The sequence below is a fragment of the Pongo abelii genome, chromosome 7 (genome assembly GCF_028885655.2).
Source record: "Pongo abelii isolate AG06213 chromosome 7, NHGRI_mPonAbe1-v2.0_pri, whole genome shotgun sequence".
Taxonomy (NCBI): domain Eukaryota; kingdom Metazoa; phylum Chordata; class Mammalia; order Primates; family Hominidae; genus Pongo; species Pongo abelii.
The window spans coordinates 107,008-126,747 of record NC_071992.2 but is presented as its reverse complement, the minus strand read 5'-3'; the positions used below and the strand labels follow the sequence as shown (position 1 = coordinate 126,747).

At 45.7% G+C, this 19,740-nt stretch overlaps 1 protein-coding gene and 1 long non-coding RNA gene across 3 annotated transcripts in view; both read left to right on the top strand.

Annotated features, from left to right (window-relative positions):
* Positions 1 to 19,740, top strand: part of LOC129060860 (uncharacterized) — a 30,065-nt gene that overhangs the window by 5,281 nt on the left and 5,044 nt on the right. The window contains exons 2-5 of one of the 2 annotated variants that reach the window (XR_008527715.2): positions 7,037 to 7,196; positions 7,859 to 8,041; positions 9,527 to 9,608; positions 15,100 to 15,311. This is a non-coding gene — a long non-coding RNA (uncharacterized LOC129060860). The remainder of the gene's footprint in view (positions 1 to 7,036; positions 7,197 to 7,858; positions 8,042 to 9,526; positions 9,609 to 15,099; positions 15,312 to 19,740) is intronic. The other variant, XR_008527716.2, reaches the window with a different exon arrangement.
* Positions 1,055 to 3,669, top strand: LOC100443392 (small ribosomal subunit protein eS25-like). The gene has a single exon (XM_054561133.2). It carries the CDS (start codon positions 3,256 to 3,258, stop codon positions 3,631 to 3,633), a length of 378 nt encoding a protein of 125 aa, XP_054417108.2. The 5' UTR covers positions 1,055 to 3,255; the 3' UTR covers positions 3,634 to 3,669.

Sequence of the window (19,740 nt, the reverse complement as noted above, 5' to 3'; positions counted from 1 at the left end):
GGGCATGTTTCCCTTAGAGAATGACAAAAATGTGATGATTTCACAGCTCTGTGAATGTACTAAAAACCATTGTAGTATTAAAAAAAAGAACAAAAGAAAAGAAGAATAGAATTTTGTGTACATAATTGTAAAATCAATCTTTAGTGGAGGGCTCTGTTACCCAGAAACTCAAAATTAGCTACATAACTTCCCCAAAAATATTCATCCACAGCAAATATGCACCAGAGACAGAATCCAAACCCAGGTCTGTGTGAATCTAAAGTTTATTTTCCTCTACCTGCCTTAACAACAAATTATTGAATTACTCAAGGACACAATACCTTGAAAGACTCTGAAACATTTCTGTGATGAATTTACTTATGAATCCCAACACTCTTGATTCTAGATGATGTGTTTTGTTCAGCATCTGTTTCAGTCATATCAAGTAAAACCATTTCCCCCAGGTAATATAGTTTTCCTTTTTACTTTTTCCCTTGGCCTCAGCATTTGCAGCCCCGTGCAGACTGTTTTAACAAACGCATTGGTGAGGTGTGGTAGAATCACAGGCAAAGGCAAGCTTTGTTATGCTGTGTAGGTACATATCAAACGCTTGCCAAGAAATTATAAAATATTATTCATCGCAGTTTTTTTCTTCAGTATTTTATGGGCTAAGTGCAATCTGGCTTTTGATAACAATGGCTGAACAATATCTGAGTTTGCCAGCTGAAATGTCCTAAATATCTTATTGATCCATTTATTGCCTCTTCAAATAACAAGGCAACAAGACAGTGTCAGAATGCTCAGTGTTTTTACTTTTTTGTCTATCATGGGATGGAGTCAGTTTCAGGAAAAATGATGCCTCTTGTTTTGGTCCACATTGTAGGAATCTCACCAGTGACACGCATTTGTGAAAAGCTGTGAATATTCAGTGCCACAGGGTTAAACCTCGGCACAGAAGCGAGACCCTGCTGGGCAGAGAGAGGGGGGCCTGGAAGGTGTGTGAGGGCCCCACCCATGGGCCCCTGTGATGGTCAGGGCCTTGAGAATCACAGTCCAGGTGAGGCCCTGAATCTCCCAGCCAGGACCAGTTCTCTCTGCACTTGGGTGCCGAGGCCAGCGTCAGCCAGGAGAGGCCTGCAGAATCAGCCTGTGCCCCTCTGTGACGACAAGCAGAGATGCTGGTTTAGAGACTTGCTACCCACAGGGCAGTCCTGGGGCCTCCTGTACTCATGTTACCTGGAGCCTCTTGGAAATTCAGAATCTCAGGCCCCAACCCAGACGGACTGAATCAAAATCTTCATTGTGGTAAGACCCTTGGTGACACACAGGCCTGGGAAGCACAGGTTAGCGTGTCACCTTGGGCAAAGCTCTCAGCATTGTGAGCCTCTGTTTTCTACTCTGTAAAGGAGGCATCAATATCTACATCATAAGTTTGCCGTGAGTATTGAAAAATAATGTCTTAGAAGCACAGGGTAGAGCCTGGCATGTAGTTTGTGCTCAGGGCACAACAGACGAGAAACCACATGCACCAGGCCCGGGCAGCCGTTGGCAGCCCACGCTGAGCAACCATGGGTGGCCCTCTTGTCTCTCGGGACCTTGCTTCTTTCATTTCTAAAATGAAAGTTTTGCACAGTATTTCCTTTCACTTAAAAGTTTCATCTGCGTATATGATGGCCTCTGTCGTTTCTTTCCTGAAACTCCTGCTAACATACTGGGAGCTGAAGAAGGGCTCCATGAAGGCGAATAGGGGTGCCTGTCCCTCCCAGGGAGGAGCTTCCCTCCTCACTGGCTGCACGAGCCCTAGTGCTTCACCAACTCCAGCCTCAGTACCCTGACACTGGGGGAGGGAAAGGAAGCACACACACCAGCAGTTCCAGCCACCGAAGGTGTCTGGTCCCAATCTGCAAAATCAGTTCAACATCTTCCTGCCTGGCAGCAGATCAAACAGTGAGGGGTATGGGACAGACAGAGATGGCTGGAGAATGGATGGTGAAGTGCTCAGAGGCCCTGTGGGCTATTCCACACTCGGCAGAAGACAGCAACACCAGCAAATCTCCACTCTTTGTTATCCATGACTTAAAGGAAAGTGAACAGGGAGGTGGACAACTGTGCAAAGATTGGCTGGAGTCAAATCCTGGGCATAGGTGAAGCATCAAGAATGCTTGTCACACGTTTGAATGTGCAGGTGGACTCTGACTGGAAGCTCCTAGCAGAGGCTGAAGACACTAGTTAGGTCCTGGTGCGTGCCTTGGGATGCATCCCAGGCAACGGGCCCAGCAGCTCGAGGTCATGTCCACCTGGCTCACCAGGGAGTCCTGCACCATCCTTCAAACCTAACTAGAAGAGACACTGATTCTTCCTCCCACCTAAGGGTTCCCAGGGCCACAGGTCTCCGCCTCTCCTGCAACACCTCCTGCTGCCTGTTCCGACCGCTCATGATTCACTCAGTCACCATCCTCGGCAGCACCCGACAGCCTCTGTGTGTCTGTCTCACTCACCATTACCAGCCCCTCGGGTGCCCAATGCATGTATGTTAGACAGAACAAATGCACGGCGGCCTTCAGCAGCGCCGACCGCGTCGACCCCTCTCTGCTCACACCAGGAGTGATCAGTGCACACGTCCTCCCACGGGATGGGAGAAGGTGATAACACAGCTGAGCTGGGTGTCCAGAAGCCAGCCCCACCCCACAGCCACTACTGAGAGGTTATGAGATCATGGCCTTACTCCGAGTAATGCTGCTGCAGCGAACTGGGACTTTTTTCCTCTGAATTCGAAGGTGGGGGCAGTCTAGGCACCTGGATGCACGGTCTGCTCTGTCCCGGCCCGGCGGCTGCTCACTGTGGGATGCTGTGCAATTAGACAGTTACTTTCTCTCCCTGGTTGATGGATTAGAGTTTCCCTTTTCTGAGCATCTTGTTTTGAAGTGATCCAAAGTGTTCAGGATTAAAGAGTGTGATTTTCCCAAACTGTCCAAAAAATAGAAGCAGGTCTGCAAGAGGGGGGTGCCCAGGGCCTTGAGATGGAAGCGAGAGGGGGTGAGACCTGGGGGGCTCTCCAGGCCACCGGGAAGTTGCACGTCATCCTCTGGACCTCTTTGCTGACTGTGCTGTCACCACAGCAGCCACCTTCTCTCATCTGTAAAGAGGATTTTACGTAACTTTCCATACACTTGGTTGCTGACATTAAGTAGTTTGTTTTTAAAGATACTTGAGCTTTTTTTTTGTCCGACGTCTTGGCGAGGCTGCGGTGTCTGCTGCTACTCTCCGAGCTTCGCAATGCCGCCCAAGGACAACAAGAAGAAGAAGGACACTGGAAAGTCGGCCAAGAAAGACAAAGACCCAGTGAACAAATCCGGGGGCAAGGCCAAAAAGAAGAAGTGGTCCAAAGGCAAAGTTCAGGACAAGCTCAATAACTTAGTCTTATTTGACAAAGCTACCTATGACAAACTCTATAAGGAAGTTCCCAACTATAAACTTATAACCCCAGCTGTGGTCTCTGAGAGACTGAAGATTCGAGGCTCCCTGGCCAGGGCAGCCCTTCAGGAGCTCCTTAGTAAAAGGCTTACCAAACTGGTTTCAAAGCACAGAGCTCAAGTAATTTACACCAGAAATACCAAGGGTGGAGATGCTCCAGCTGCTGGTGAAGATGCATGAATAGGTCCAACCAGCTGTACATTTGGAAAAATAAAACTTTATTAAATAAAAAAATAAAAAATAAAGAAAATAAAGATACTTGAAATGATATCAGAATTTGCTAAATATATCATTAAAACAGGAAACTTAGTTACCTTCTTACTCGAATCACTAGAGAATACCAAATAGGAATAGGAAAATAACACACTGGTAAGAAAAATATCCAAGGCCAATCACAGGAGTCAAAGCTCGTGATCAAATCAGCTCTGCCTGGGGAGGCCGTGGTCACGGCACCACTGAGTGACAAGTGGGTGACTCTGGGGCAAGTTCCAGGGGTGTCACCCCCATGGCAGCCGCTCAGGTGCAGCCACTATGGAGGCAGTTTCACTGAGGGGCCCTCTGAGGCCCCTACTCTGAGATTCTAAGACGGGGCTTGAAGAACGTTCCAGCATTTGAACAAATGAACCCTATGACGGCTTGCTGTGAGAGAGAACAATGTCCCAATTTTGCCCAGGTGATATGAACATCTCAGTATTGATCTGTTATGGGCTGAATTTTGTCCTGCCCAGATTCTTATGTTGACGTCCTTACCCCCGATGGGACTAGATTTGGAGACAGGGCCTTTAGGGAGGTGATTAATGTAAAGTGAGGTCACCAGGTGGGCCCCGATGCAATCTGGCATCCTCCTAAGAGGACATGAGGACACAGACACATACAGAGGGACGATCGTGTGAGGACACAGGGAGAGGAAGTCATCTGCACGCCAAGGAGAGAGGTCTCAGGAGGAACCAGCCCTGCCCACATCTTGATCTGGGGCTTCCAGCCTCCAGGGTTGTGCGAGAGAAATGTCTGTTGTTTAAGCCTCCCAGCAGGTGAACCCTAAAACACTTTTCCTCTCTCAGCAGTTCAGGACTCCCTCAGTGTCTGCACCAGTGGAGCTAGGCCAGGCTCCCTCACTCTGAGCAGATGTTGGTCCCTTTGCAGGCCACATGCTGTGTGTGATGATTGCTAACCAGGTTATGACAGTGATCTTTAAGTAAGTGAGAATCTTGTGGGTTTTGAGGGTTTTTTTTTAAAAAAATGAAAGCTACATGGAATATTTCAAAGAGAAATAGCAGCCTCTGTATACATTTGTCAAGCAGGAAGCTGGGTCTGCAGGGAGTAGGGTGGGGCTGGTTCTCCCACACTCTTGCCCCTTTCAGGCCCTTGCCTTGCATGGGCTGCGGTGGTTCTGCCAGTATGGATTCGAACTGGTAGGTTTCGCTGTACCTTGATCAGCATCCTGCTGCCAGGAAAGCTGAAAAGGGCTGGAGCGACCCTCCTGTGTGCCATGTGAGCCTGTTTCCTTTCTGCAGTCACCAGTTCACGCAGCAAGTGTCAGAACATTCCTGTAAGGCCCGGCTCTCCACAGCTGCCAGGGGAGCTTTCTCTGGCAGGGTCTTCATCACTGTGTGTAGGATATGGCAGCCTTCGAGGCTGGGGAACTGAAGTTTTCATTTTATTCTATTTTAATTCATTTAAATTACAGTGAGTATTATCACTAAGTTTATGCAAACATGAGGGAATATGCTGATTTAGAGCTCATGGCATAAGGTCACAGAGCTCCTACGAATCTCCCATAGAAGCCTTGTTTCTCCAGGTTTTTTGTAGTTTGTACTGAATCACACACCATGCTACTTCCCTATTTTTTCAGGGATTTCCAACACAGATTTTCCTGAGTACCCTGGATTAATCTCCTTTCGGATAGGTCCATGGGGGCCCCGCTGCTTTTTCCCCTTAGCCCTGGGCGACGTCCTCATAGAGGGGGAGTGGCAATGGCTCACAAGGTACTGGTGGAACCCCAGTAAGTTATCTCAGAGCCCGCTTGGAACGCAAGTGCTGTGTCCCCCAAAAGCTTTGCAATGAGTCTCTGATGGGAACAAACTCACTTAAGGACAGGCCCGGGTCGGGGCTTGGAGGCTGCAGATTCAGAATTGTTTATGAGATGGGAGCCATACTTTCTAACAACAAGACCTGAATTTCTCAATTTAATCCAAGTCGTGACTTAAGCTAGTGCCCTTCCGTTCCTCTATTACATTTCTGTTCGGCATGGATCAAATTGCCTACAAGGTAGAACAGATTTGAACTGCAATCTCTGAACCAGAAAATTCACTTATTCTCATGAAAGTTTGTAATCTTTGGAGAGTTGCTTAAAGAAACACATAAAACCATCTTTCCTCTTTCTATACTCCAAACTTACCTGCTGCAATTTCTTGCTAGGAAGCAAGTGCTATTTGCCTATTCCTATCTCTCTTTGCCTTCAGACACTCCTAAGTTAAGAGCTAGATAATTCAGTCAGCCTCAGGCCAGGCCGAGCCTCACTCTAGAAGTCACATTCCTGAGGTGTAGGGGGTCAAAATGCCTCTCATTGTTCAGAACCAGGTGAGGGCCAGCCAGGGCACGTCCTGCTCTCCAGGCTTGGTTCAGATAACTGTCAGCCCAGTTTTCAAGAGCACACACCAAAAATGCACCAAAGCTTACATCCGTACAAACACCCGCCCATGGATGTTTATGGAAGCTTATTTGTTTTTATGCATAATCACCCAAACTCAGAATCAACCAAGATGTCCTTCAGTAGATGAATGGATAAACTGTGATATGTCCTTCAGTAGATGAATGGATAAGCTGTGATGTGTCCAGGCAGTGGAATATTATTCAACGCAAAAAGAAATGAGGTATCAAGCCGTGAAAAAATATGGGGGAACTTTAAATGCATAAATGAGTGAAAGAAGCCAGTCTGAAAAGGCTACACCCTGTGTGCTTCCAACTACAGGACATCCTGGAAAAAAGCAGAATTATGGACACAGTGAAAGATAAGGCCTGGTGGTGTGGGGAAGGATGAACAGGTGGAGAACAGGGGATCTTTAAGGCAGACGATCTACTCTGTGTGATACTGTAATGATGAGTTCATGCCACTATATGTTTTCCCAAACCTATAGAATGTACAGCACCAGCGGTGAACCCTGATGTGAGCTGTGGACTCTGGGTGACGATAGTGTGTCAATGGAGGTTCATGGACTGTAACAAATGCATCACTCTGGTGGGGGATGTTGATAATGGGGGAGGCTATGCATGTGGGGAGGTGGGCATGTGGGAAATCTCTGTACTTTCTGCTCAGCTTTGCTCTGAATCTAAAACTGCTCTAAAAATCGTTTATTTAAAAATACACCAAAGCAATGAGGCCAGGCATGCATACAGCCAAAGCCAAATGATATTTGTATGAGTCAGGTAAATTCGAGATCTGAAAAATGATCACTCCAGGGAGGCTGAGCTGTCAAGGGGCACTGAGTGTCAAGGGGCACTACTATATGCCCATCTGGTGTTTAGAATTACGAATTAGCTATTATTATTACTAAACAATTCAAAACAAAGTCACTTATCTCAGGGCGCCTTCAATCTTCTTGCCATCGAAGCTAACAAAAGTGGAAACAGAACAAAGCTACATACGGCACATTTCCCAGAACATACCCGAAGAACATGCCCGGTGGAGCCCTGGCCGTGTGGATTGTGCACAGCTGTCCCTTGCAGGAGGGTTCCATGGACAAGTGAGTTTGGGAAATGCTGGGTTAGGCAAATATCAACAAGCTTCCTTACTGCAAGATTTCTCATAGTCAAAACATTAAATCTCCAAGAGGATGATACGGAGAGCCATGTTTCCCATAATTAGTTGGCCTCAGAAACAGTTTCTTCTGGGAACATTTTGTAAGATTAGTGTTCCTTGAAACACACTGAGGGAGAGGCTAAACTGAGTGGTAGAGATTCATAGACTATTTGGGTTCTGGCCCCAGAGTATAATTGGCAAGGGGGAAAGGACTGTGTTCCCGAGATAGTGAGGTAGAGAAGGGGATGTGTTTCTCCACCACCCACAGAGAGGGCTGAGAAGCCCTGGCACACGGGCTGAATCTGGGAGGTCAGAGGGTGAGGTGAGAGGACAGAAAGATAGCCCACGAGACTTTCAAAGGAAATGGTGAGTCTTACTATGGCTCTCTGGGCTGATGGCAGGGCCGGGCACAAGGTAGGAACTGAGTGTGAGTGCGGGATGCACCCAGGTCTGAAATGCTCAGGAAGGACCCTAGGACATGAGCAACCTGGGCTGGTCCCTCACGGAATTTGAATGGCTGCAAAGAAGGAAGGGTGATCCTGCTAAGACATGGTGTTGTGAAGGTTTCCTTTCCCTCCAAACTAACATCTCACTCACTTCTATCAGTTTCCATCATTATCTTCTATGGAGTTCTTCATTCCCGTATCTGTGGCCCTTAAAATCCTACGATTGAGTGCCTGCCTTGGATCGGCCACCAGTTCGTTACCTTGGTTCTCAGATGATGCTTGCAACAACGCAATGGGATTCACCCACTCTTGGGCAGATGGAAACATTGGGGCTCAGGGGCGGGTAAGTGATTGTGTGACTACTTGTTAAGTGGCAGAACTGGGACTCAAATTCACACAGATCTGATTCCAAATCCTGTGGCCCTAAGCACAGTGTTACATTAGACAATAAGCCCTCTGCAGGGAGATTTCCAGTGTTGATGGCAGGGTCTGTCATGAAGGAGGACTCTGCTGAATTTTTCTTTGAACCCCAGGAAGTGCCTGCCACAGTTCTCTGCAGAAATTAGAATGCAGCCAGTGGTTACTAAAGAAATGAATAAGTCAAGTAAACAGACAGAGCTGTGTGCTAATGAGGTTCTTTTCGGACTACAGCAATGGGTCAGAATAGGAAATGTCTAGAAAATACTCTCGGATAATTACGAAAGCCACATATAGGAGCTCAGGTTTAATTCCATAGGAAATGAAGAGTCACAAAAGAAAATAAGGAGGGGCGTGTTCAGGCAGACCTCAAGCTTGAGAGTGCTATGAAATATGTTTTGGACTCAGAAAATAGTTCCTGAAAGAAATGACACATTAATGAATGAAGGTATAGTTATTTGGAGAAAATGAACCTGGATACAAGAGTAACCATATCAAAATGTGTTTCTTAAACTGGGGTCTTCAGAACCCATAAGGTTCATTGATATATTCTTGGGAACTATGTGTGTCTGAGAAACATATTTCTGCTGCCAAACTGACAGTCACCTCAAATCCATCATAGCACTTATGATGAATTCTTTCCAAGTTAAATGCTGTGAAGAAAATACTTCTCTTTTTTACTGTTAATTCACGACTTAAAAGTGTGTTTTTACTGAACTACACATCGGTCCCTCAGGTAAGGATTTCTCGACTCTCAGGTCTTTGGGGTCTTTGAGGGGTGTGACTTCTCAAATCGGATGACACTGATCTAAGTGGCTGTAGTGTCCGTTCAAGCATGAGGGAGGTCAGAGCCTGGGAAAGCTCAGGTCCAAACAGCTCTTGAAAGAGGACGTTGGAGGGCAGGCTGCTTTGCACAAAGGGACCTGTAGACCCTGAGAACATCAGTATATCAGGAACCAGCCCACCCTTTCACTCTGCCAGACACGAGGCTGTGGGGTACCCATCTTTCACTGTCTCCTGAACTCATAGCAAAAACAAAAAACTTCAATTGTTTGTTAACACATATAGTTCAAGACGGAAAGGCTTACATTGAAGCAGAAAGGATTGAGGTTTATCAGCATCTTCACTCTGAGGCCTCATAAGGTACTTCCCATGGACTACAGTTGTTCACCTTCTTTAGAGGATATTAGCTAAAGATGTGGTAAGACTACGTTTTTGTGGAAAAGTGAATATTCAAAAACAAATGTATACGGTGATTATTTAATGGTTTTCACTCCATTTTGCAACTCAACTTTTGGTCAATGCAAGAGGGATGCAAAAGGAGAATTGTGCTTGTAATTCCAGCATTGGGTTGGAATAAAAGAGCACAGCATTGCAGCTGTTGAATATAGTTTTTTTTTTATTTTTATAGGCAGTTTTAAGAAGAATGCATTGATTCTACAACATGCTATTGTGAAGCCATCCAGGACTGTTCACTCACTTATTTAAGAAAGGTATATTTTCCACTTGGGGTGTGAGAAAAAGTATGGTGTTCACTCATTGTTCTTCCTATCTGGCTTTTATTTTTCTTATTTTTAGAGAAAATAAGAGAAGTATCCCTGAAGGATGAAATATCCTCAAATATGAAAATGTCTGCTCTCTGAAGACCAACTGTCTTAGTCTGTTTTTTGCTGCTGTAACAGAATACCACAGACTTGGTAATTTATAAACAATAGAAGTCTATTTGGCTTATGCTTCTGGAGGCTGGGAAGTCCCAGATTAGGGGGCTGCATCTGGCAAGGACTTCTCGCTGCCTTATAACATGGCAGAAGGCACCATGTGGTGAGACACTGAGGAAGGGCTGATTTCACTTTCACAACAAACCCACTCCCATGATAATGGCATTAATCCATTCAGCAGGGCAGAGCCTTCGTGACCCCATCACCTCTTAAAGGCTCCCTCTCAGCATGGTTGCATTGGGAGTTAAATTTCTAACACCTGAACTTTGGGGATATGTTCAAACCATAGCCAGGGCCCTGAGAAACACATTTCCACTGACTTCAAAATAGTTCATAAAAATGGAGTACTGAGAGAGGAGCAGGGCCTTCACAAGAATGGTTTTGAAGAGGCCTCACTGTGCCAGGCACAGCCCTCAGGGCAGGCAGCTCTGCACAGCCCCCCATGGCAGCAGCTGGTCAGGCTGCCCAAACTCACCACTTTGGAATCACTTCAGCACCAGCTATCTTCACTTGAAATCAATTGTCTGCAGATTTTAAACTCGTTTCTCTGTGCTCAGTAGGCAGAGAAGCCTTCAGAGAAGGATCCTGACTCGGTGATTCGTGCAGAGCAGTGACATTTGGCAGTGTTTGCTCAGCAAACAAGTCTTGGAGGCTGCCGTCATGCTGCTCAGCGGGCACACCAAGAACAAGAGCTGGCCAGGGATGATGGACGCATCTAGGCCTTCTTGGCCTAAGGGCAAGTCCCATTCTTCCTTGATAGGTCTTTAGATGTACCTGTCAGCAAATGTCATCCCCCTCTGCATTCACGTCATGCTGTGCAGGGAATGCTAAACAGAGGCAGATCTAAACATAGGAGTTAGGCTTCTTCTCCATGGAGATGTGGATCTGCACAGACAAAGTGTCCAAGTGGGATTTTCCTGCTATTGCAAGGACTGCTGCTGCACCCTGCCGGCTCTTTCTGCACTCCCTGCCTCCAGGAAGGACTGTCCCTTTGAGTTAGTGAAGTCGTCAACATTTTTAAAAAGCATTTAGGAGCTGCTGGTTGTAAATGATCACTGAGAAATAGTATTTCCCTCACTTGTAGCCATCTGCTTCTCTTTTTGGTTCTGGAACATTCTAGAACCTTGGAAGGTGGCTGGGGCTGAGTCTCAGCCAGCAGGGTTGCCCAGTGCCCCTTGTCACCCCCTGAGCAACACAAGCCAGACTGTGGTTATTCTGGGTCTGTGCGTCTGGGATCATAGTTTTTAAATCTGCCCCAGGGTCCTCCAGTCCCAGCCGTGGAAAGTCACCCTCAGAGGGTGAGGTGGACTGTGCGCCTCTGTGTGAGTGGCCCCATACTTCACAGCGAGTTTGTGTCTACTGAATCCCAGACTCTTGGAGGCTGAAGGGTTACAGGAGGTCGTGTGTCTCACGTCGCCACTTCACAGTTGAGGACCCCGCGACCTGCTTTGCTCAGTGGCTGCGCAAGATGAGTAATGGCCTGAAACAGGGAAAATGTCTTGGATACATCTTGTGTAATGAGGAGAAAAATGCAGCCATGTTGCAGTCCTGATAAAATACTCTGTCAGTATCCTGCCATAAAATGACAGGTTAATTTTCAGTAACAGATTCTCTAATAGTTCTATGGTCTTCTAGATGCTAAACTGTTTAAGTATCGGAAATAAGTCATGTTACTACATGTGTGTAATCCTAGGGTTCAGGACACAGGACGGGAGGTTCCATAGAGTGATGGGTTGTGCAGGTAACTCATGCTCTAGTCCTCTGTAAGCTCCTAGAAGGAAGAAATTATGTCCTTTAGACTAATAAAATTCCTCCAAACCAAACACAGCACCTACTGTAAAGACACAAAGATACTGTTAGAATAGTAAAAACTTTATCCATTGAGAAATTCCTTAATGAAACAGTATCCAAGAGGTCATTTGCCAGCAGATTTCTTAGAGGTGCAGTAAAGAAGAGGACATTGCCAGTCGTCACAGCAGCTGCAATAGCTCCTCTCTATTGTTAAACAGTGGGATATCTTGTACAGGTTTTCAGTTGACAATCAATTTTAAAAATTAGTTTCGGTCCCCATCAATCAATTATTTATTAACCCATCAATAAAAATGTACATGCTCTGCAAGGTACAATAGCTATTAAAAGAGACAGAGGCACTTTCTGTGTCCAGAGGGGCTTTTAGTCTGCTCTGGAAAGCAAGATGCGTGCAGATGAGTGACGCGGTGCATCGTGTGGATGGAAAGGGAGGGACTCACATGGGAACCAGAGGAGCTACGAAGGGAGGCAGCGGGGACTGGTGGGTCGAGACCTGGAAATAACACATGAATAGGCAACAAAGGTTTCCATTCCTCTTCCATGCACTTCAGTCCTTGAAAACCATCTTACCACGGAATTCCACAGCATACCAAGCGATTCCACAGATTGATGGCACACTCTCCTTTCTCAGCATTCTTGAAAATGGCATGTGAGCCAAGCCATCTTACTGAGAAATTACCTTAAACCATTTGATGAGCCAAAAATATTTAGTAATACCCATCTCCGACGTTAGGTAGGCAAATCACATACAAACACCGAGGTCTTCCGAGTCATATTTACCTGAAAAATCACAGCTTGGGTGCATGTGAAGCCAGAGGAGCACTCCTGGGGTCTGTGGTACCATCGCTCAGCTCCCCTGGGCTTCACATGGCCATGGAGCATCCAGCAAGTGCAGGCTCTGAGCCTTCAGGGAGGGGCGGCCTCAGCCAGCACCATTGTCTCCTGGGTCTTGTGCCTCTTCCTTGGTTGTGGTGTTGTCAGGGCCAGAATTGGGCAGTTCTAGGTGACACCCAGGTGTGGTTGCTGACATGGAGCACAGGTGAGGTTCACTGAGGTAAGTGGGCCATGGCCTTGGGCTTCTAGTGCAGAGCACACCATCCACTCAGCATGTGAACCCAGCTCCAAAGCATATGTGTGCATGTGTGTACCTGTGCATGTTGCACATGTGTCTGTGTATGCATGTGCTTTGATGCAGGTTGAGGTACGGGTGTGTCTGTGTATTGTGTATGCACACATACGAGCATATGTTTGTGTACATGAATCTGTATTGCACATGTGTTTAATGCAAACATGTATGTGTTGTCATGTGTACCTGTGTTCGCATGCATGTGTGTCTGTGTCTGTGTGTGTATTGTGTGCAACAAGGTGTGCATGTGTGTATATGTGGGTTCATGTTTGTGTAGTGTGTGTAGTGTGTGTACACATGTACACCTGTGTGCATGTGTACATGGTATTTAAGCATGTTTGCATGTGTGTTTGTGCTTGCATGTGCTGCATGTTTGTGTTGGTGGGATGTGGGGAGGCTGCTGTGGAGATAAAAGCTGGAGAGAACTCGGTAGACTAACCCAGGTGGGGAAATGGCACCTGCAAAGGAAGGCTGGAGTGCTTGGGATTCACGTTGAAATGGCCAATCCATCAGCTGGGCTGGACACAGCCATCACGCTGGGCAGCTGTGAGGATATCCAGAATCTACAATGAACTCCAACAAATTTACAAGAAAAAAACAACCCCATCAAAAAGTGGGCGAAGGACATGAACAGACACTTCTCAAAAGAAGACATTTATGCAGCCAAAAAAACACATGAAAAAATGCTCACCATCACTGGCCATCAGAGAAATGCAAATCAAAACCACAATGAGATACCATCTCACACCAGTTAGAATGGCAATCATTAAAAAGTCAGGAAACAACAGGTGCTGGAGAGGATGTGGAGAAATAGGAACACTTTTACACTGTTGGTGGGACTGTAAACTAGTTCAACCCTTGTGGAAGTCAGTGTGGCGATTCCTCAGGGATCTAGAACTAGAAATTCCATTTGACCCAGCCATCCCATTACTGGGTATATACCCAAAGGACTATAAATCATGCTGCTATAAAGACACATGCACACGTATGTTTATTGCGGCATTATTCACAATAGCAAAGACTTGGAACCAACCCAAATGTCCAAAAATGATAGACTGGATTAAGAAAATGTGGCACATATACACCATGGAATACTATGCAGCCATAAAAAATGATGAGTTCACGTCCTTTGTAGGGACATGGATGAAATTGGAAATCATCATTCTCAGTAAACTATCGCAAGAACAAAAAACCAAACACCGCATATTCTCACTCATAGGTGGGAATTGAACAATGAGAACACATGGACACAGGAAGGGGAACATCACACTTTGGGGACTGTTGTGGGGTGGGGGGAGGGGGGAGGGATAGCATTGGGAGATATACCTAATGCTAGATGACGAGTTGGTGGGTGCAGTGCACCAGCATGGCACATGTATACATATGTAACTTACCTGCACGTTGTGCACATGTACCATAGAGCCTAAAGTATAATAATAATAATAATAATAATAATAATAATAATAATAAATAAAAAAAAATTAAAAAAAAATTAAAAAAAAAAAAAAGAATATATCAGAAGAGCAACATGAAAGGCCATCAAATAATTTAATATGCTCTAATTGAACCCTAACCCAATATTATTCTAATAAATGCTAATCACTGTCATAAAAAAAAAAAAAACAACAGAAAGTCTGGGCTGCGGGGACGCTAAGAATTGAGATGCATGTATGAGATGAGTCACAAGGGCCAAGTGGTGGGTGTGAGAAAGCAAGCACAGCACCAGTAAACACTAAGGAGATTTCAGGGGAGTTACGGGTGGAGGGAGGACATCAGATCTACCCTGGAAGTTAAATGTGTTCGAGCGCATTAAATACTACGGGCCACAGATGCCTTGTCTCCATATCTACTCTTTTATAAATGAAATAAAGTTCTTGTGAAATAGTTGTCTCACTCTAAAGCTCAAAATCTATCTTGCAAAAAATATTTTAAATTCCATCCCAAATAAACCAGGGTGAAAAGGGAGCCTGTGCACCAGACACTGCCAGCCTTGCCTGGCTCTCGCCTTCTCGCTCTTCCTTCCCCAGCTGCTAGGGATTTTCTTAATGATGGAGATGGGTTTGGGTTTGTCCTGCTGTGCTCTGCTCCCTACCCCCGGATCCAAGGTCCTGCCTCTGTCCTGTCCCCTGAGCCACCTCAGGGATGCAGGTCCCCCACCTGGTCAAGTGCCCGGTGCTGTGCTGTCATTTGCAAGTTCTTTCTGTGACTGAACTCCAAATGGCACTGGGACTGCTGACTCCACCCACTGGACACCCCGTGTTCTTGCTTTTGGGGTTTCTGAAACAGCCCCAAGACTCTGGGCATCTTGATTTTGCTCCCATTGCTTTTCAGGATGCCCTGCTCCTGTGGTTTGCAGCCCCGGCCTTCTCTTCGAGGACGCCTCTGCTCTTTGGCCTCACACTCGGCTTGGACCTTCTTCAGCATAGCCAGTGGCCAAGGCTTCCTCCCTGGGGCTCAGTGGAGCGGGACAGATGCTGCATCCAAACTCTTCCATTGCGTTCCAGTCTGTTCCAGTCATGCCCTTGAGCCTCTAAAGCTCCTAGGTAAGAGACGTAGCAGCTGACCACACTTCCCACTCGATTTCGGTGGACTCCAGCCTCCCCAGCAACAATAAGAGATCAAAGGCATCGTGGAGGAAGCAGCTTGCTGAAATGCTGAGTGCCCGCCACTCTCAGGTCAGGTGGGACCGGCAGGCCAGCGTGAGTTCCTGAACACTTGGCTCTCAATGCTGGCCACAGCCACACTGTAGGGGAAACAAGAGGGCACTGTATGCAAACACCTCTTGAACTCTGGAGTCTGCTCCCCTTCCTGCCTCAAGCCCCTGTCCCAGGTGGTCCAGTCACCATTCTCCACAGAGACTACCCTAAAACCCAGTGACTCTCGTGTGCTTGCAGAATGGCACAGCCCTTTCTCATAGCAGCACTCCTGCTTAATCAGAGGGATGTTGTTAACGACCAAGTCATATTTGTTCGATTTGTGTTCAATATATTTCATTTCTACCAATAAAACTTAAAAATATCCCCACACATGCATTGCCTATTAAAGAGCATCTTCCAGGTACACCTCCCTTACACATCAGTTAACTCGATAATTTCTTCCCATTCTTGTACAATAAATTTCCTTCCTGATCAGCTCTGTCCAGCAGCAACAATAATCCATGTAGAGACATGCAAGCTAAAAGTCCGTTAGTGGAGGCACAAAGCCAATGAGGCTCGGAAAAAACGACCGATTTGATTAAAATTAGGACCCACGGGAGTGGAGCTCTGCCTATTTTAGAGGCAAAGTAAATGCCTGGGAGTCCAACGACCGACATTCTGTTTGAGGTTTCTAATCACAAGGAAGATGGATAAAATGCAGAACAAGTGGTCAAGAACAGGGAGATAATAAATAGAATATTTATGGGCTGAGGAGAACAATTACCAGGGGAAAGCCCAAGGAGCAAAGATGAACAGAGAACGTGCTGACTGCGCTCGTTTGGAAAGGCCTAATCACCAAAGGAGGAGAGGCGTTGTGAGGAGCAGTGACCAAGTGGGCAGGACCCACGGGGATCAGGAAAGGTGCACGGAGGGGAAATGAGAGGCCTGAGCAGCTTCCCAGCGAAGGTTTTTGAAGCACAGTTTGATTTTCTCTCTCCCCCTCACCATCCCCAAATTTTAGTTGTGACTATCTCCAGGTACATGGCTTGCGACAAGCAGTGTATAAAAACTAATGTCAGTTTAATTTTGAAACCTTAGCCATTTTCTGGAACTTAAATATCAAAGAGAAAATGTCCATATATGATGTTAATTGAGCTTTGTCTCACTGGTGATTTGTGCTGATTCAATTCCTTTTTCTTTCTTTTCTTTTTTTTTTTCTTAAGGGGTCAGTTTTAGAATTGGGAGCTAGGTGTATAACATATGACTATACAGCACAGGTTGGTTTTTTAACATATAGAAATATCTGCCTTTAAATGAGAACTGAAAACGGAGCTTCTTGGAGGCCACCTACTGGTGGCAGTGATCTGACCGCTGTTTAAGCTTTCTTTGAACTCCTTTTTTTAAAACAGTCTCCATAATCAATGGTGTAAGATCTATTCTCTGGTGGTAAAACTTACTCATTGAAGAGTGTGTTTTGTTTTCTGAGGAGCTGAACTGTTCCAATCTGAGTATCCTGAATAAGGAGAGTGGTCGAGGATGAGTGATGTCATCTGGGCTTAAAAATAAGTGGGCCTCAAAACGGATTGTTTTCATACATTGTTCAGATATTGACTCAAATAGCAATTGATTTTTTAAAAAATGATAGGTATGCAGAACTTGCAACAGCTGTGTGTGGCTTGAAGGGAGATGAAGTGGTGGAGGCCTGGTTTCCACCGAAGCTCTCACAGCCCAGCCTGTCACCGTGTGGCCGGGGGAAGGGTGCTCCGGGTGGGTGACGGGAATGGTGGGGCTGGGGATGCCACGCGACAGGGCTGCTGGCCTGGAAGCTGGTCACATGGAGAACACAGGAGATGAGACTGGAAAGTAGTAATAAGCCATGTGGATAAGAACAGAGGAGCGGGTTTTAAGGGGGAGGTCCTGAAACGCTGCTCCTGTCATTTCAGTTCCGTAGAGCACAGGAAATGCAGGCCAGAGGGCAGCCCGGCGGGAGGGAAGGAAGAGGGTGGTGCTGAGCCAGGTGAGTATGGAGCCTCCCAGGGCACCGTGCTGTGTTATAGCCCAGGCATCGGGTGCTTCTGCCAAACCTTTCAGCATCTGGTTTGGGGCCAAACATCCTTCCTGTGGGAGAGAAGGCAGGCCCTAGGCAGCATTCGAAACCCCATCCAGATGGGTGGCTGAGTGCAGAGCAAACGGAGCCCAGCACTCCAGAGCCGTGTCCCTTCACTGCCATGATCACGTCATAAACAGCGAGGCTTGGAGAGGACTTGAGAGCTCTTTCAATGCCATCTTCCATCCACTGTGTGCGCCAGAATAGAAAAAAAGGAATAAGAAGAGGTCGGTTAAGTTCTCTATTAAGTTGAGAAAATGGGGACTTCAGGTGATCATGTGAGATATTCAAGTTAAAAAAATTATTTAAAAGGATATTCTTATTATTAAAATTTTAGAAAGTACAGAGAAGGAAATTTTAATAACCTACACCTAGAACACTAAGATACCTGTAACTTAGAAAAATGTGTAGTTAATGTGTTGATGGATTCTGTTCTATTCTTTCTCTAGCAATATTTATGTCTATCCACAAAAAGCGTACATTCATGTATTTGCATGGCTAATATATTTTATGTAAAGTTATATATATTTCTCAACATTTCACTTAATATTTCTTTATAAATATTTTTCCAGCCGATAAAAATTTTTCACAACAGTAATTTTAATGACTATATAACATTTCATTGCATTTATATATCATTTGTTATTTAACTATTTCATCATTTTGGATTCACATATTTTCAATAATTTCCATTATAATAATACCGTCATGAATATCTTTGTAGAAGAATATTTATATTTCTAATTATTTCCTTAGTCTAGTTTCCTAAAAACTAAAATTCCTACATCGAAAAGTCAATGTGTATCATGGCTCTTGATTGACATATTGATTTCCACGAAGCTTTCATCAATTAACCCATGAATAGTGTCTGCAAGTGCCCCTTGCCCCATACCTTCAACAAGGTGGACTCTTATTGGAAATATCTACATTTCCCTTCAGAATTGCAGCCTGAGTTATTAAACACACCTCTACTACACCTATGAAATTGTCTACAAATCGTCTTAGTTTCTTTTCAGCTTTGATTTCTAGAATTGTATGACATTGAAGACAAATGATATAATACCCTTAAAGAAGGTTTTATGACCTGTTTCATTATCTCCAACAATCAGAAAGGCAAATTCACAGTAGAGGGCTGAGAAATCTTATCTGAAAATTAACTAAAATGCTGCTTTTGTCAACAGAATAACTTGGGCTTCATTTCATTCCACAATTTCCTGTGTATTGTTTATTACAAGAAGAAAAAATTTCCTGCCATACAAAATGCTCCATGCAGGTAGAACCAGGAATCTAAAGAAACCTGAAGAAGGTGCTAGAATCATCACTACCATTTTTTTTTTTTTTTTTTGGAGACAGGGTCTTGCTCTTCGCCCAGGCTGCAGTGCAGTGGTACAACCTTGGCTCACTACAACCTCCACCTCCAGGGGCTCAAGCGATCCTCCCACCTCAGCTTCCTGAGTAGCTGGGACCACAGGCACATGCCACTGTGCCCAGCTAATTTTTAAACTTTTTTGTAGCAACAAGGTCTCACTATGTTGCCCAGGCTGGTCTTGGGCTCCTGGGCTCAAACAATCCTCCCGCCTTGGCCTCCCAAAATGCTGGGATTCCAGGCAGGAGCCACTGCACCTGGCTCCACCTTCTTTTTGCTGTAGGCTGAGCACAGGAGAAGTTGAATTTATCAGGGAACCTAAAGACATGCCCTTCTTTGAAGGCAGAAGTCCTGTCCACGTCAAATGCCCGCCCTCCATCCCTCCCAGCTCCCCAGTCATCCTTCCTATTCTAGGCTCCAGGAGCGAGACATCCTCCCTGCGCCTGCTAATGTCAGTGCCACGGGCCCTCTTTGGTTCTCCAGCCCACCTTCTCTGACTCTGCCCAACACCCACGGGCCAGAGGCCCTTTTCCTTCTTGGCACTTCTTGGTGGTGTAGCAGGATGAGCTGCGGACAAAACCCCTCAGACACCGGGTTATGGAACGATTTGGTTTTATTCGGCCGGGAGCTTCAGCGGACTCAAGTCTCAAGAACCGAACTCTCCGAAGACTGAGTTCCTGACCCTTTTAAGGGTTTACAACTCTAAGGGTTCCACGTGAAAAGGTCATGATAGATTGAGAGCACATGTGTTTAGAGTGGGGGGTTAATCTTTTAACCTCAGGCCTGATCATCAGTGGCACCGGCTGGTCTTGCCACTGAATTCATTCCTGTTGTTTTTCAACTTTTACTTCCTCCTTCTCTTC

Bases quoted from the DNA above. Each gene is read 5' to 3' on its own strand.
- LOC100443392 (XM_054561133.2), top strand. From the start codon at position 3,256: ATGCCGCCCAAGGACAACAAGAAGAAGAAGGACACTGGAAAGTCGGCC.